We start from the raw sequence: 18,376 nt of genomic DNA on the forward strand, positions 1-18,376 counted from the left end.
GATAGCAACATTAAAGTTATCCTTACTTAAAGGCTACTAGGCTTAAAAATGTTATTAAAGGATATGACCCTGGAGAGGACATGGAAAATGACACACATTTGTCTTCTTACCTCTATAAATGTAAACATATTGACATAAAATAACTGTACAGCAGAAGATACCTAAGTGAGAGAATCTGAAGGAGGCAGAGAGGCAGATCTCAAAGAATGTTATTCCCATCTTAAAGTCATCCACATTTTGGACATAGTCAGGTACAAAAAGTAGGTTACTTTGTTGTCTTGCTATGTAGACTTCCTTTGTATAGCCTGTTTGCCACAGCTGGTTTTACTGCTCTAAATATCAATAGGACCTATGTTTAAAAATACCAAAGACCTTTTTAAGTATCCAAACATTTAAACTCTGTACTTAAGTATATGGTGTGTGATTATTGTGATCTGAACACAAACAATCTTACCGGTGTATTCTCAACATCAGTTTCATCTGAATCTGTATATCTTGATGGTGGGACTGAGCTCCTTTTTCTTAGGCAGAGGTTTGTTACTTGCATCAGACTCCAACCCCAGTAATTCTCTAATTTTAGCATTAGTGTGATATCGGTTGTCTGAAAAATAGTTCAAAGTGGGAGGTGAGATCAGAGCACTTCAAAGTAAAGAAAACAATATTTTTAATTTAATGCATGTAATTAATCATGTGCATGTTATTGTATGTTAAATAAATATATACCTAAACATTAGATTAACATTTTAAAACTTAAAAACAATAGAAATGCCTTGGCAAGTAACTGAAATAAGTTTAAATGAAACTGAAATTGAAACTAAATGACAGCTAAATTAAATCTTTATTTTATTTCACTTGTAATTTAATTAATTTAAAGTACAGTGAAAATTTTAAACTGATTTTAGTATACTTAAATGATATATAATGAATAATAATAATAATTACAAATGTTGCCATGGCAATTAATAGAAATAAGCTTAAGTACTAAAAAATTTTAATGGAAATTAACATGAAATAAAAGCTAAATTAATCCTTTGAATTTATCTACAAAATTTCTAAATGTAAAAATGTTATTGGTAACAGAGTCACATCATTTATAGGTCCTGATACTGTAAAAGAAATGCATTACATAGGTCTACTTACTGCTCTATTTTGGCTAAATTTGATAGAGGCCATGTACACTGGCCATCCATGTTTTGGCTTTTTTCCTTTCTGCCACTCCACAGCAGCCGAATAGTCCGTTTGTGGGTATCCATCGTCATCCATCTTGGTGTCATCATATTTACGTATGGCATCGGTTTTCACCTCGCTTATACATCCCAGCATCCTCTCCACTGACCCACTGGACCACTGCAAACTTTCTCATCACACCTTAGGAATTAAAAAGGGTTGCTTGTTAAACTTACATTTATAGTACACAAAAAATAGTAGTGTAATGTTGACATTTCTCGATATAACGTTAAGGCTCAGGTACTAAGTTTAACGTTAGCTATAAAGTTAGCAAACTAACGTAACGTAATGTTAAACGTTAACTCTTGCAACTGTGGTCTGATAGTTTAGCATTAACGGATTCTAGGGAAAATATAGCTATACTTTGCTTATTAATTGTTAATTGCACAATCCTGGATAAGCATCGTTAAATTATTCATACCTTAGGCTCCTGGTGACGTTACTGAAGAAATCAATCAAGTGAGAGCCGTTGAAGAAACGCCCGTTGCCGCTCTCTGGGTACTTGACTTCCAAATAACCCAGCGATCTGGCTTTTCATTGGATCCCGCCAACCAGTTCAAACATCAACCAATCAGCGTGTTTTATATTTTGCTTACGCGTAGGTGTTCAGAAAATATACTATTTTTTTACATAAGTAAGAAGAAAAATGCCGAAACGAAAAGCATATTGCTTTCACAATTGCCATGAAGATGAAAGAAAGATACCTCGACGCACATGGACCAGATGGAAAAGAAGGTAAAAAAAAAAAAATATATATATATATATATATATATATATATATATATATATATATATATATATATATATATATATATATATATATATATATATATATATATATCGATGGTATAAAAATACAACGTTATAAAATGTATGTAGAAAAAAATTAATTTGACAACAGGGTCAGAAATTAAAGGGTGCTTGAAGAATATTAATTTCATGAATGAAAATGGCCATTTTCGCGCAATCCTGTTTAGATAATCAGATTGCTTTATTGGTTGTTTTTTGCAGCGTTGAACTTTATAACCAATCACAGTTCTGTTCACGTTTTGCGCTTGCAACGCAATAAACAAGGACACCCAGTCTTTTGTGTTATATTATTCGACATTAATTATTAATCACTATTAAATTAACAAGAGCAATGATTTTTTTTTAAATATATAATTTTTGCAACTATATTACTTTTTAGTTTTTTAATGTATGTTATATAGTTTTCAACAGTTTGTTATTGGTAACAGTTTAAAGTATTCTGATTGCATTCATTACATTAAACCATTTATTTCAAGCATTCAGGTGATTATCAAGTTTGCCCTTACAGGAAAATAACATCGCCTCCTAATGGAAAACTGAATTTCTGACCCTGGTTAAGAACCACTTATCTAGAGTAATGTAGTCTAAATAGTAATTAGGCAGTATAGAGTCGTGAAACTGTCTTTTACAATGTTGTATTTGAACAGGAAAATCAAAACATATCTACAGGACTTGGAAGAACAAACTTTCCAGAGTGACACTATTGATGTACAGTAAGTCCTAAGTATTAAAATAATTCAGACATTTAAAAAGGAAAAGTGGGGCTATTTTGTATGTGTATTGTGCTAAAAGATTTAAAGGGTATAATTAAAATGAAGGTTTTCTCATCTTTTGAAAAGGAAATCAACTTTATAATCATTTAAATTGACTGTTTTGTTTCATCCTGTTTTTATATATTTCCTTCTGCCCTGTCTTAGAATGATGTTTCTCACTCACCAAAAGAGACTGAAGAATTCACCCCCACATATCTCCAGGTAGACATTTTGAAGTAAATGGTATCAATCTATTTATATAGTCCTGTTTTTTTTTCTTTCACATAATTTAATAATGTTGTCCCCTCTTTTAGGACAATATACTGTTACAACCAGCAACCACAAAAGGTTCACCATCTAAAGAAACACAGGTGAAAAGACATTTGGATATTAATATTACCAAAGGATATTGTTGTGATTTTTTTTTTAAAAGGTGATGTATTGGCTTCTTTTAGGATATGTTACACCTCCCCAAAAGGACAGAAGAGTCACAATCACCAAACGTTAATGTGAGATTTAAATTACATTCATAATATACATTAATTTATTTAGCAGACACTCATCCAAAGCGATTTACCAATGAGAACAATAGAAGCAATCAAAATCAACAAAAGAACGATGATATTAGTTACTTATTTATGTTATTTCTAAAATGTCTCTTTTTGAAAATAGACAGCTCTACAATACTTATTATACTTAAATATATAATTTCTTAAATATATAATTTCTTAAATAACATTGTCTTTTGTGTTCACATTTATTAGTTTGTTTTGTCCCCTGCAGGTCAATCTACTACTGAGGACAGAGCAGCCTATATCTGGACAAATACAGGTAAACATGACCTATTTCTGTTTTAGTGCTATTCATGTTTCAATTGGTATATTTGCTATTGTTAGTTCAAATTATATATCCTAAAAATGTTGTTCTTTTAGGATGACAGGCCTTCATCAGAGACTGCAGGAAATGGTACTTCATCAGAGTTGCAGGTAAATAAGGAATTTGTCCCAGACTATGTTTGGGAATCAGAAAGGTTGTATATAATTTAGGTTTACGTTGTATTCTAGGTACATTATCCTAAATGTGTAAAGACTATTCAGTACATAGCATAATGCATTTTTGATGAGTTTAATTTAATTTAATTTATTCATTTATAAAGCACTGTTCATTTATCTGGTGTTTTCTTTTTTTTTTTTTAGATGTGCATTTTTACTTTTGTGCAGCACTTTGGTCAACACTCTGTTGTTTTAAAAGTGCTTTATAAATGAATGAATTGAAATGAAATGAGTTTAAAAAAATATATAAACCTTTAAACTGTAACACATTTCTTTTGGTACACGCTTAGATTATGATCACTCCTATTTTGATTCTTTTCCATTTGTTACAGAATACTAAGCATGCCGCCGGGTTCCTCAGATGACCATGTCACAGACATCAGCTGGCTGAACATCCTTGCATTTTCCTTGAAGCACAATGTAACAGGGGCTTTAATGGAGGACCTACTGAAGCTGTTAAGGTTATGTAGTGGGGATACTACAAGCATCCCACGTAGCAAGTACATGCTAGAGAAGGCATTTAAAGATTTTGTGGACAAATCACAATACCATCATTATTGTGGTGTTTGCAGCTCTTATATTGGCTTTTCAGCATCCAAGGACAGTGAATTAAAATGTCAGATTTGTTCCTCAATAAAAACTGTGAGACAAAGTTTAGAGTTGGGCCAATTTTTTATTTGTATACCTTTGAGGATCAACTTAAAGCTCTTTTGGAGAATGAACCTATTACAAACATTTACAATGAGCAAAACAAAGCTGGAATAACAGATATTTCCGATGGAAAGCTGTACAAATGTCTGAAATCAGTTAGTGATTCTTTCCTTTCCCTCTCGTTTAATTGTGATGGAGTGCCTGTGTTCCAGTCATCTAAATTCAGCATCTGGCCCTTACTATGCTCTGTTAATGAATTACCCGAGAGGAAAGAGACAAAAATGTCATATTATGTGCCTTGTGGTTTGGGTCATCTAAACCACTGATGAATAGCTTCCTCAAACCTTTTGTGGAGGAATGCAAAAGTCTTGGACAAATGGGACTTCATTGGCAGGATCCAGTAGATCACTCATTTAAAAACACAAAGGTCTATGCATTATGTGCCATATGTGATGCTGTTGCACGACCCTTGCTGCAAAATTTCAAGCAGTTTAATGGAGAGTATGGGTGTGGGCACTGTCTTCATTCAGGTGTTCAAATGAGAAAAGGCAGTGGAACTGTGCGAGTGTATCCTTGTTTGGAAGAGATGCCAGAACGTAGAGATCACAACACAACTGTGCAGATAGGTGAGATTGCCAAAAATAATGAACAGAGTATTTTGGGTATAAAAGGGCCATCTCCAATTGTGGATTTGCCCCATTTTGACCTGATTAATGGTATGGTCCCTGATTACATGCACTGTGTGTTACTGGGTGTTTGTCGGCAAATGGCCACTTTATGGTTTGATACCAAAAGCTACAATAAACCCTGGTATATTGGTTTGAACTCTGCAAGAGTGGATGGAAATCTTTTAGCTATCAAGCCTCCAAGCATTTTTTCCAGAATCCCACGGTCTATTGTTGAGCGAAGGTTTTGGAAAGCTCACGAGTGGCAGAACTGGCTCTTATATTACAGTTTGTCTGTCTTGAAGGGATACTTCCAAACAAGTATCTTTGCCACTGGGCTTTACTTGTGGAGGGCGTGAGCATTTTGCTGGGTTCAGACATTAGCCAAGAGGATACTGACCATGCTCATGAGGCTCTGGAACTTTATGTTAAATCAGTTCAGTCTTTGTCTGGCGAAGATCAGATGACCTACAATGTGCATTCACTCCTGCATTTGACTAAGAGTGTTGAGAATTTGGGTCCTCTCTGGGCCCAGTCTGCTTTCATGTTTGAAAACTATAATGGCTACTTGCTCAAGCAAGTAAAAGCAGTAATGCAGTACCTCAGCAACTTTGCAAAGGGTAGCATGGTCTTGTGCATTGCCACGCATCGCTAAGGCCTGCTCAACTAATGATGTCTCACCTGAAATGAAATCATTCTACACAGAAATTACCTCCGTAAACATCATGTAAGGAACTATGCTAGATATGATGGGGTGACTGCACTTGGAGTGCCAAAGATCAGGTCGGTGTCTGAAAATGATGTCAATGCATTGCATGCATTGCTAGATGTAACCGGAGCTCTACTGGCAGGTATTATAACAGAATAGTGGTCAATGGAGAGGTCATTCACAGCCAAAATTACACAAAGACAAAGAAAAGGAACAACTCTGTTGTGATATTGAAAGATGGCAGTATTTTCAAAGTGTCATACTTTCTCTGTGTCAGTGATGACCAACATCACCTATATGCAGTTGGCAAATTTGGAAACTGTATAATGCAGAAGCTGGTTCGAGGATGTACTGTCAAAATATCATTGACCTTTATGAAGACTGTTCATTTTCCTACAGGGTTTGAAAGAGCAGTTGACAGCAATGACATTGTGAGACCATGTATTTACATTAATTGCGAAAAGGCTGGTCCTGTTGTTTGTGAACAAATCAGGACATATTACTGTAAATAAATGAAGTTGTGGCAAATATGTTTCTAGATCAGTGATTAAATGTGACTAAATATTAAACATTAAGAGGTTAAAATTATATAGAATATAGCATAAGAGAAAACCATTTTTGTACAGTATGTGACATGAACAAGAATTACTTTTTTTTTTTTTTTTTTTTTTGTTTTATGTTTGTAGGTAACAAAAATTACTTGTATAAGCTAAACTTAGTAATGTGAAAGAAGCTGTGTTAAAGAAATCGTCACAAAAAAATGGTGATGATTTGAAAGAAAAATAAATATGTGAAATATGCAGCTGAACTTTGTATAATACACTCTATTAAAAATTGTGTAATTTAAATGTGTGATTGTGTGTGTTTAAATGTTGTGTTTCATGTAAGGCTGAAAATCAATATACAGATTATGACTATAATTGTCTTGAATAGACATGGGGCTGTTCAAGATAAGATACTGTAAGATAATTGCAAGGGCGTGACTGAAGTAATTCCTTGTACTGATTAGTAATCAGCTTTATTGCCAGGTATGTTTAGACATACAAGAAATCCGTTTTTGTGACAGAAGCCCCACTGTGCTTCTGTCACACAGAAAGCAGCAGTGACATAATAAAAGAATAGGAATAGGACTAACAATAGAAATTGACCGTTTTAATTTATAGGTATGTTACAATTTTGTATATTATGTGTAAATTTGAAATCTAAATTAAGTATAAGTGTGTTGGATAAATAAATAATGTTGAGTGTTCCACAATTGTCTGAGATGGATTGCCTGAGAAAATAAACTGTTGTTGTGTGGCCACTCTGGTGCTCTGTGCTCTGCAGCGTTTTATATGCCTCACAAGAGATGTGGCTGGCATTCATATTAAATTAGCATTCTTTCCCTATATTTTTACATCTTGGAAATATATAAGGATTCAGTCATATGCAGGACATATATAACATATATGATAGTAAATACAGAAATATTATGCATTTTATATATGTGATTTCTGCAACATATAAGTCCCTTACAATATTCTGTTGAAACATATAAGAATCACAGTGGTTTTTAACAAAACTTTTCCATATGGGTATTCACATTTCAGCGATAAAAGCTTTAAAGTATGGCAAAATAAACATCCTTTTAACCCAAATTTTAGGTATGTATAACATTTTAATTCATAACATTTTACAGTGTTTAACTATTATAAACAGTACTACAAAGTCAGTCGGTTCTTTATTTCAATGGGAACGTAAGTCAAAAATAATTCCACTGGGCCCTCCGTCCTATGACCTACTGACTAAGATATTCCACAGAGGACCTCAGCTGGCCCTCTTCATCACACGGCCATGGACAAACATTTGTTATTGCCACCCTGCTGGTTTGACTACTAAGATTGTTTGGGTGTGAGAAGAGGTTTAACTTTAAACTAAACCCTATCTGGCCCTGTTCTTCTGCCCAGTCCTATTACATAACAAACGTTTAGCCTGACAGATGTATGTGCCATTTTGATAACCCCCGATGCTGGGCGCAGAGCCCATCAACCTTCAGTGGTTGGCATAGATAAGAGGGAAGGGAAGGGCACTAGACTGTGGCAAGGTGGCAGTGTCACTGGAAAGAATGTCAAGGTTGAGTTTTTCATGAGTTACTCTCCCTTCAGACAGCAGCCACAGTCAACGACCCTCCGGCTCCAGAAGATTACCATCATCATCACTGTCATCATTATTATATGATTGCTTACTCTTTTTCTCCTTTTATGTCTAAGTGACCTTTTCTCCAAATAATATGTAATTACTTAGGTTCTCTCTGGCACTTCCTCACTGCATTGGTGCTCTTTTGTAACTCACGGACGCAGAACATGACATAATCAAACTTGCATGCAAATAATACGCCTATTCACAAATGCAAATAGGATGCAAAACGTCCATTTTTCATCAGCAGCACTCCGTGTGGCCCAGTAAAGTGCACATATACTATAAATGCTATAAACTAGTTTGAATATTTTGTATCAAAGAAATGTGCGACCTAAACCCTGTCTTTAAAAAACTCCAGTGCAACAGTTCACAGGTAATAATCCTCCTCTTCTATGTCTCCGTTCCCTTCCTCAAAGCCCAAAGCCTCAATGTTGTGTGTGATGTCATCAATTCTGCGGTTAAAATCCTGGGAACCGGAAGGAAGAGTCCAGCCGTCATAGCCCCGGACTGCTGTGGCAGATGTGCTGCTCATGCTCCGCTTGATCCGGCCAAAACTGTCTGTCAAAATCCCACCCTCTCGGATCCCAATGTCTTCCAGAAACGTCTCGAACACTCCTACATCCTTATCTGGAATAAAGGGCCTCATGCCTGCTCACATGGAAGAAGGATACGTGAGATAGACTATACGTCCGTAGACAGCATGCATTTGTTGGATTATAATTGGGAGTAAGTATTCTTATATTCACATTAACGAGCAAGCATTTTGAGAACTTACGATGAATACATTTTAGAGATCCTTTCGAACTGTGGAGTGCAGTAAATCATACTTTTATCCAGCAGGACGCATTAAATTAATCAAAAGTGACAGAAAAAACACTGAAACTGCTTTTTCCTTCCACGTTTGTGATTAATTGTCTCTATCCAGCTCTGTAACTCTACTCTATAAATTCCCTCTAACAATACTGAATGGCGAAAGCACAGACTGTCTTGCGCTCGTCCAGAGCTGCATGGAGCTGACTCAGCCTTTAGCTTGCGTGTCAGGCTAGATGAGTCTACGGCCAGCAGAGGTATAAGTGGCTCAGTGGGTGTTATGTAATTGTGTCTCTGTTGCACACAATCGCAGCAATTTGCTTTAGCCTTTACCAACTCACTTCTAAATTAACATCTACGAGGTCTTTCTAATCAGGTTGGACAAATTGGGTGTCGCCGTGGGACTTTACTGTTTAATCCATTATTTAATGACTCACTATCTAAATATGTATTTGTGACAAATCTGGGATAAGAGAGTTATTTATAGTTTGGAATCGTGGTCATAGAGTTATTTATGGGCTGTGTCATGTTTTTTTTCCCCAGAGCTGCTAGTGTTAGTAGAGAGTTCTGTAATTCTGTCACGCTGTGAAAGTGTGATGTTGACTGCTCCAGTGAAGCCAGGTGCTCATGAATATCATGAATGTATGTTGCTCAAATCCCTCTAATGAGCTAATGATAGACGGCAATTACACAAACTCTGAATACAATGCCAGACTCGATAAATCATGACTTTTGAAATGACTTCGGACTTCATAGTGAAATAAACCCAGTTGAACAAACACGCCCCTTGGGGATTTAAACAGCCACTCAAGAGAGGCAAAGAAAGAGAAAGAGAGAGAATCTATGGTGTCTTTTGTGTTCTGTGTTGTGGGTTTCTCACCAAGCAGCAGGAACTTGCGCGAGTCTCCATAGAGCTGCAGCAGGTCAGTGCAGAACTGCTCTATCGGAGCACCAAGTCTGTATTCTCTCAGAAACAGAGCAAACTCCTGAATCTCCTGAGGCACCAGCTTACTCCTCAACTAACCAATGAGAACAGGACACAGAACGTTTAAGAGACACTCATTTAGACAACTGCAGTGGATTGTTCACCCACAGATGGAAATATACTCATTCTATACTATTGGGAAATGGAAGTACTGGTATTTTAAAATAACCATGATTCATTTTGTGTTTCCAAAAGTTGGGAACCACATTTGAAGGCAAAATTTTAAAAATACTTTATTCAGTCCAGTTTATGCAGGAACAATTCTTTATTGGCATCTATCCGCTTAAAAATGTAAATTCTATTGGTATAGCTTCTGGTCTCATCTGCGTCCAGCTATCCAGCTCATTACGAATACACTGGTTTTAGTGCTAACTGTTTTACCAGTTACTGCATGTTGTTATTCTCCTCGTTCTAGCAAACTGGAAGCCTCACCCATAGGATTACTTCTGTGTCGTACAGAAAGGTGGAAAGGAAGGCGGAACCTTCAAAGGGATAGTTCATCCAAAAATGCAAATTCTGTCATTAATTACTCATCCTCATGTCGTTCATTCCAAACATGTAAGACCTTCATTCATTGTCGGAACACAAATCAAGATATTTTGACATTTCTGATTCTGCATAGGCAGCAATACAACTGACAAGTCCCAGAAAGGTAGTACAGACATCATTAAAATAGACCATGTGACATCAGTGGTTCAATCGTTACTTTTTAAAGCTCCAAGAATACTGTCTGTGTGCAAAGAAAACTAAAATTATAATTATTCAACAGTTTCATTTTTATTCATATTTCATTTTTGGGTGAACTAAGCCTTTACCGTACAATGCTTTAAGAGTGGAGTGGTGAGTTTGGTCACATGGTGTGTACAATATATGCATGTCAGATTGTATCCAGGGGCATCAGCCTAAGAATCTCACCTTAACAATAGGTATGGATTTGTGAGTCTGCTTGTTTTAATGGAATAAAATAATTCAAATGAACTAAAAAAAGTAAATTGTGAAGTACAAATTAAATTTTACACTTTTAGTCTGTTTCTGAAACATATAGCTTTAAAAGACTTCAAAAGGCTTTAAAATACATTGTGTGTCTCAGTGTATGTGTACATGTAGTAGTATATCCATACAACAACATGAGGGTGGGTAAATGATGGCAGAAATTTGATTTTTAGGTGAAGTCAAGTGTCACTTCTATTACATAATTTTCTGTGTGTAAGCATCTTACAATGATCATGTACTCCTGCAGACTGGCATTACAGGGCTCAGAGTCGCTGTGTGTGGAGGCCAGGCTTCGATGTGACTCATGGCAGGAGAGAGATGAGCTCTCACTGTAGTTCTCACTATAATACGGATCAAATGCTTCCTGTGAACCATCACTGTGAGGAGAGATAACACACATGAAGTCAGATGTGACAGAGCTTATAAGTTATTTTTAATACCACACCCCCGTTTGCTCACATATATTAAAATAGCTTTTAAAAAAATATATTTGCCCTCCAGCTCTGGGCTCCAAATGACCAAAATATTACACTGTAGCCCATGAGTTTAAAGATCTTTGTCCCAGCAATGGCAGACAGGGTAATCGCATTTGCGTTTCTGTGCTGTTGGTTACTGAGGCAATGACTTGCAAATTCAAAATTGAAGAAAGTGTATGAATGTAATGATAATTCATGAATCATAACATAACAGACACTCACTATGAACTGCAGCAGCTGAAGTCTGTGTCATAGCCATATGTCATGTCAGTAAGGCAGCTGTCACCTTGGACAAGTATTGATGGGAGGGAGAAAGACAACATGTTATAAATTTGCGCTTTTAAGTGGCAACTGGAAATATAATGCAAAATATGTAATTGAGTGTATTCTAGATATGCACTGACCGTACAGTTTAGAACAGTTTTAAGTGGGTGATGTCAGAAAGACTGTATTTCTTAAACATTACATATACACTTTTATATTAATTACATTGAAATGCAATAGAGTTATTAATATAAGTCATACTAAGAATTTTACATTTATATTTATCTGGCTATCATAATTATACATGACAAATGTTAGTTGTCTTTTTAATTCAATTAGCTTCTGTTTTCCCCCTGCTGTTATCAGATCAGAAGAGACCTGTGATCTGTTTTTATAGACTCATCAGTTGGGAAACACTGTTTTGAGGACGTTCAGCACTGTAGAACTTTGTTGAAAGAGCAATAGTGATGTCACTCACTCCTCTGTAGCCAATAGCGGTCAGGCATGGTGTAGTGATATCCCGCCCTGTCGACACATTCAATGGTCTGATGTCCATAGATGATCTGAAACATTTGACAGATGAGTGCGCAGTACTCCTCTGCAGCGTCCTGTGTGAGTGATCAATATAAGAACCGAATGAAGAGCAAATCATGGCTACATACAACTTTTAAATGCTTCTACCTTTCTGCTTTTCTTTCTTAGACAGACACACGTACTGCACACCAACAAAAGCAGCCAGACTCTAATGTGGGTCAGCACAATCCCATCCATATTAATGTCCGCAGGCACACAGAGACACACAGATTACTGACACAGCATGCTGTTACATAAGTCTGGGCATTACATCACAGGGGAGTCTACTCTGAGCGCGCTGTTTACATCACAGCTGACACAACTCATCTCGTCAGCACGGCCACTGCAGGAACGCAGCTACAGCTCACCGTGAGGCTCACACACACTGATAAAATCAGGATCACAATCACCTAACATCTATACAGCAGCAATAATTCATATCTCTCTAAATGTCACAATTGCAATGCTTGTATTGTCCATCCATTCAGCCATCATTGCTAATTAATTCATCCAGCATCCATCCACATGAAATCCTGTCTCTCCATTCATCCAGCCAGACAGCCATATTATTGGCTTTAACCCAACTCACAATTATTCATCTGTCCATCCGTCCATCCGTCCATCCATCCATCCATCCATCCATCCATCCATCCATCCATCCATCCCTTATAATTTCTTTTACACACCCATCAATTATTGACCCTTCATACATCTATTCACCTAATCATAAATCACTTATAATTCCTTTACAGACCAATCAATGATTAACCCTTTCATACATCCATCCACCGAATCATCCATCACTTATAATTTCTTTACCAACCAGCTATTAACCCTTTCATACATCTATCCACCCAATCATAAATCACTTAAAATTCCTTTACCCACTCACCAATTATTAACCCTTTCCATCCATCCATCCAGCCATCCATCCATCCATCCATCCATCCATCCATCCATCCATCCATCACTCATAACTTATAATTCCTTTTACCCAAGCATCATTTATTAACACTTTCATCAATCCAACCAGCCATCCACAATGTGAAAGTGTTAATATTATAAACGTTCTAATGGCTTTCATCCATCCATAGATACATGCATATCTAATGCATCCATCCATCTATCCACCCATCCATCCAACCATCTATCTAGCTAGCCAGCCAACCACATTACATAAGACATATAACTTGAAAAACATAACAGTTTTTTAACCCATCCGTCCTTAATTTTTAACCTATTTATCCATCCCTCCCTCTATCTTAAAGCCTTTTTAACCCATGCATTTATTCATCCATTCGTCCATTTAAATGGCTGGATAACCTCACCCTGTTCTCTACAGCCAGTATGACGAGGTTGCAGTAGGCATCAGGGCATGGCATGGGCTCCAGTGGATTATGGTTCCTCCTCTCCCAGCTGCCGTAGGACTTTCCCCTCTCCCAGCTTCCTGTGCAAGCCTGCCTGCGTTCCCAACTGCCACCTGGCGTGTGCTTCCTTTCCCAGCTTCCACCTGGTTTAGCTCCAGGCCCGTGCCTCTTTTCCCAGCTACCTCCTATGACCCCTCCACCTCCCCGACGTTCCCAGCTGCCCCCTACAGGCCTCCGGTCCCAACTTCCACTCACTGGTCGTTTCTCCCAGCTACCTCCGCATGGCTTCCGAGTCTGTCTACGCTCCCAACTCCCGCTCACACGTTTCCGTTCTAGGCTGTCCTCATCACCACCACCACCACCACCACCACTTCCTCCACCCCCTGTCCCACCTCCTCCACCCACGCTGCTCTGTTTAGGCTCATGGCGGGACGAGAGCTTCCAGTCCACACCACAGATGGTGTGGCGGCGCTCCATGGTGCCCCCTGCAGGCCTGGGGTCAGTGTTGCTTATAGTTTGTCTGCGGCTCTCCAAACCAGTGGGCCTGTTCTCCAAAGTGTCACCAGCTAGTACAGTGTCCACATTCAAACCTGAGAAAACAAACACATTATCGAAGATTCATTTTTTAAAAGTTTGCATGGTAAACATCTGACAGCCATCTTTTTTTTTCTCCAATTTACATACTTCCTTACGTACTTTGTTACTTATTTACCTAGATGAGTTTTAACATCTGTAACTCTGTTTTTCTCTGAAACTAGATTATTGTTTTCCAATATTTGTAAGCTACAAATATTGAAAAAGAAGGTAATTTAGAAATATAGAATACATTCCTAAAATGTGTTTTGAGCCTAATCAAATGTACTGAAGCAGAATATACAGTAACCAAGTTTATCTCTGGCATCCTAATTTCCTACGGACCAGTTTTGAGCACCAGTAGGTGCAGTGCATCATCCCGCAGGTAGGAGGCAGCAGCGATTTCATGTGTGGGGATTCTCAGCAGCAGTTTTTCGTTGTCCCTCCAGGTAAGCAGCAGACAGCGAGCAGACAGGCTGAGAATGCAGTCCTGCTCCACACTGGTCTTCAGAGGCAAAACCCTCAGTTTCTACAGACGGACACAGACACAATGCATCATCTGCCACATGAAAACTTATAGTATGAAAAAAATTCAAAATTGAAAAATGTTTATTTTTAAAACTGAATGATCCCTCTTCTGAATAGCATTACAATTACTCTCACCCTGGCTGTGTCCAGAAGCTGCAGAAGCTCATCTCTGCTGGACGGGTTCAGGGAACATGACACCCAAGTCAAGTGTCCCAGGAACTGTTGGTGACATCTATAAAATTCAGCTGATGTTTCCATGCGAATGTGAAGCGTTTGCTTTGTGTTGTCGGACTCACCTTGACTTCCTTTTCCACATAGTCGTAGATGAGTCTCTCTGGGTGGATGAGGTAGTCAGGTGGGTAGAGGGGGACAGTGTGAAGGGGTCTGCGGTACACACTGCCTTTGTCTGCCTGACGCCGGCTAGATTTAGGGAACACTAGGCGCTTTACAAAGCCCTGAGACAAGAGTCGGCATAAAAGATAGAAGATGTAAAGTGATGATGAGAGATTTAGCAAGAATGAAGGTTAAGTTCAAGTTTTTCCCCATTGGGTTTTAAAAGAAGCAAATTAAAAAATTGTGACTTTATATTTAATATTTTAGCCATTTTTCTCACAATGCTGAGAAAAAAGTCATAACTGTGAGATATAAACTCAGAATTGGTACTTTATAAACATTTAAAATGGCGATATATATAAACTCTAAAAGCTTTTCTGTCTATCTATCTATCTATCTATCTATCTATCTATCTATCTATCTATCTATCTATCTATCTATCTATCTATCTATCTATCTATCTATCTATCGTTTAGATGCAAAAGCCTCTAAGCATGTCTGACATTTTTCTTCAAAAAGAGCATTTCTTTCTGACAACTTCGTATGAGCTTCAATGTAATACTGGTACTTTTCAGTGGCTTGAGGCTGGATGTTAGCGCGTTTCAAGTGGAAGCACTTGATGAACATATGCCATGTTTAAAGAGCATTCCCTCAGTATTCTTATCTCATTTTTGAGCATCTCGCAGCATTGTTAGCACACAATATAGTTCACCAAAACACAATACAAAATATTCATACGGCTAGTAATATGAGCTTCGCGTTAATAGCACCAGCGACTCTTCTTGGATCTGAATTTATCCAGAACACGTCAGATTTGCGAAAGGCTGTTAAAATCTGCTTTTATGATGATGTAACACACATCAGCCTGCTGCTCAAACTGTGACATCAGCGAGACAGCTGTTAGATATGGAAGGCAGATTAGAGACAACGTGCCTCGCCGACATCCCGCTGATTTATACAGCGTGTGTGAGGAAAAGAATTTCAAATATAAGGAATGCGTATCAATCACACGTGTCGGTGACGGTGTGTGTGTTCACTATCAGATGTGATCTAATGGGGCTTATCAATCATCCTGACTGCTTTCTGGGTGTTAGTCAAAACGCATTAAGAAAGGCAAATTCAAAACAATTTATCAACCACATCGCATTACTCTATCGTTAAACCTAAACACAACTATTACCCCCCCCCAGCAATACATAATAAGCTAATCCTTTGAAGATAATATGAAGCTATAATTGGCCTCTTATACTGCTGTGTCCCACGGCTCAGAGGATTTGCCGTTTAATTAGTGACCCAGAAATAGAGCAGAATCTCAAATATTTGTTATTCATTTTATGCCACAATGTTTCTTTGTTTTAAGGCTTGGAAAATCCACACATTTGTGATGTGATCGGTGCTGGATATGACACTGATGCCGCTGCACGTGGCCTATAGCTATTTAAATATCCTTGGAGTGTATGTTTGTGCTTGTTCTGTAGCCAGCGAGCTCCTGTCCCACGAGACAAAGGTTGTACTGTGTCCTTTATTTAAAATAACCCAGTTGTTGCCTCAAGTAACAATCACTTTAGAAATGCAGAAAAAATAATGAAACATAAAAGTCAAAAATGGCAGGCTGTGAAGCATATGCAGCAGGCAGAACTGAGAAATATACAGTAGGCAGAACAGAAAATACGCCACGCACTTCAAACGCACATCTTTGAAATATTCCTAGATGTATGGCCAGCTAGTTTTAGTGTATGACAATGAGGAAGAAGAACTTACCTTCTTGGCTCGCTTGGGCTCATAGTCCATATCGACCAGCCTGATGGCTAGCTGTGTGTGCAAGAGTGTGTGTTTGTATGTGTGTCCCTGTTTAGGACAGGCCCAATCTCCTCTCAGCCCTCTGGAGCCAGGCAGGACTGTGCAGGAAATACACTTCCTGCTGGACAGGAAACTCCACCAGAGACTCTGATCTAAAACCCCAAACACCTCCACACTCATACTGCTGATAACACATGCTCGTACAGTACACACACACACACACACACACACTACTGAAATGATTGGACATTTGTATGAAACCAATGAGATGGCACTAAACAGAAAGACTACACACATCACACACCTAAATTACATAAAGTCAGATTTGCAGAGATTTGTGGAGCAAAACAAATTCAAAGTCCTTCTGACAATTATTAAAATGAATTAAAATGAGTTTTTGTGTAGATTTTTTGCTATATCAATACTGAGAAACAAATAGGCCCAAGACATCAAAAAAAACAAACAAAAAAAAAAAAAAACCTGACATAAGTAACACAAAACAACTATGTGGCAATCTTTTTGACAACATTCAACCAAAATCAAAATATTAATTTGCGATTTAAGCCAAATTGGTTTTGTAGGGCCAAAAACATTTTACTGTAATATGCTTTTCTCCAATGGCGCTTTGAGGCTTGTCTCCCAAGTTTCACAGACTAGACTAGACTAGAATGTGAGTCTGAGCTGTTTCAGCTGAAAGAAACACCTCCAAACAGAAATATTACATTTATGACTTAGCATGACATAGTAAAATTTACAAGTCAAAAAAATTTACATTTTTGACTAAAAACACCAATGAAATTGACCTTAGCTCAGTCCTGCCAGTGATTCCTGCAATTACTCAAAGCCTCCGCTGGGGGGCAGTGTGGGCCAGCACTTTGTTTCAGTGGGGAGTGGCACTTTAACGTGAGGCTACACGGTATGAGGATAGCTGATAGCTAATCACCTGCAGAGAGACCATGCTCACTCACTGCCCGGAGCTGCACACACACCCAAGCTATGTCTTTACATTTTCTATACAGCAAGCGCGTTTTATAGATTCCTAAAATAATATTGCAGTTGTTTGACCTGTTGTAACCTTGTCGAAATGAAATCTATTTGATTTTACTGTGTGCAACAGTGCGGTTTCACTCACGCCCGATGACATTTACCAAAGAAATGTAATGAAACTTTATGACGAGGGAAAGTAGAACCGTTTCTAAAGTCACGTGCAGTTTGTCAGAGACTCTGGGCTTGGATTGATCTGGATTGTTAAACAGCCCAGGGGAACATGCTGGTAGCTCAGTTTAAGGAGGAACAGATCACATAAACCCAATGTCATACTGGGACAATGGCCAGATAGTCCTTGGAAATCAGTGGCAGATGATCTGGGCCATAAAGGACACCGAGGAGTAAGCAGTCTGCTTTTGTCATTGCGCAATCAAAAGTAATCCTACATACTTTCTTAAAGGGTTAGCTCACCCAAAAATAAAAGTTTTGTCATTAATTACTCACCCTCATGCATTTCAAAACCTTAAGACCTTTGTTCATCTTTTTGATGAAATCGGAGAGCTTTCTGACATTGCATAAACAGCAAATCAACTACCACGCTCGAAACCCAGAAAGGTAGTAAGGACATCATAAAACTAGTTTA

At 37.9% G+C, this 18,376-nt stretch overlaps 1 protein-coding gene across 1 annotated transcript; it reads right to left on the reverse strand.

The window, feature by feature from the left end:
* Positions 1 to 7,502: 7,502 nt before the first annotated feature.
* Positions 7,503 to 16,859, reverse strand: LOC122329304 (cerebral cavernous malformations 2 protein-like). Its single transcript, XM_043225536.1, has 10 exons — positions 16,708 to 16,859; positions 14,910 to 15,068; positions 14,749 to 14,832; positions 14,431 to 14,614; positions 13,474 to 14,102; positions 12,051 to 12,180; positions 11,531 to 11,594; positions 11,059 to 11,209; positions 9,735 to 9,873; positions 7,503 to 8,692 (listed from the first exon to the last, which is right to left on the reverse strand). Exons 1-10 carry the CDS (start codon positions 16,735 to 16,737, stop codon positions 8,412 to 8,414), a joined length of 1,851 nt encoding a protein of 616 aa, XP_043081471.1. The 5' UTR covers positions 16,738 to 16,859; the 3' UTR covers positions 7,503 to 8,411.
* Between the last annotated feature and the right edge of the window lie 1,517 nt (positions 16,860 to 18,376).

This window comes from Puntigrus tetrazona, chromosome 23 (assembly GCF_018831695.1).
Source record: "Puntigrus tetrazona isolate hp1 chromosome 23, ASM1883169v1, whole genome shotgun sequence".
In the NCBI taxonomy this organism is placed as follows: domain Eukaryota; kingdom Metazoa; phylum Chordata; class Actinopteri; order Cypriniformes; family Cyprinidae; genus Puntigrus; species Puntigrus tetrazona.

Bases quoted from the DNA above. Each gene is read 5' to 3' on its own strand.
- LOC122329304 (XM_043225536.1), bottom strand. From the start codon at position 16,737: ATGGACTATGAGCCCAAGCGAGCCAAGAAG. The intron at 15,069-16,707 runs GTAAGTTCTTCT...CTCTTGTCTCAG, and splicing joins AGCCCAAGCGAGCCAAGAAG to GGCTTTGTAAAGCGCCTAGT. The intron at 14,833-14,909 runs GTGAGTCCGACA...TGTCACCAACAG, and splicing joins ATGTGGAAAAGGAAGTCAAG to TTCCTGGGACACTTGACTTG.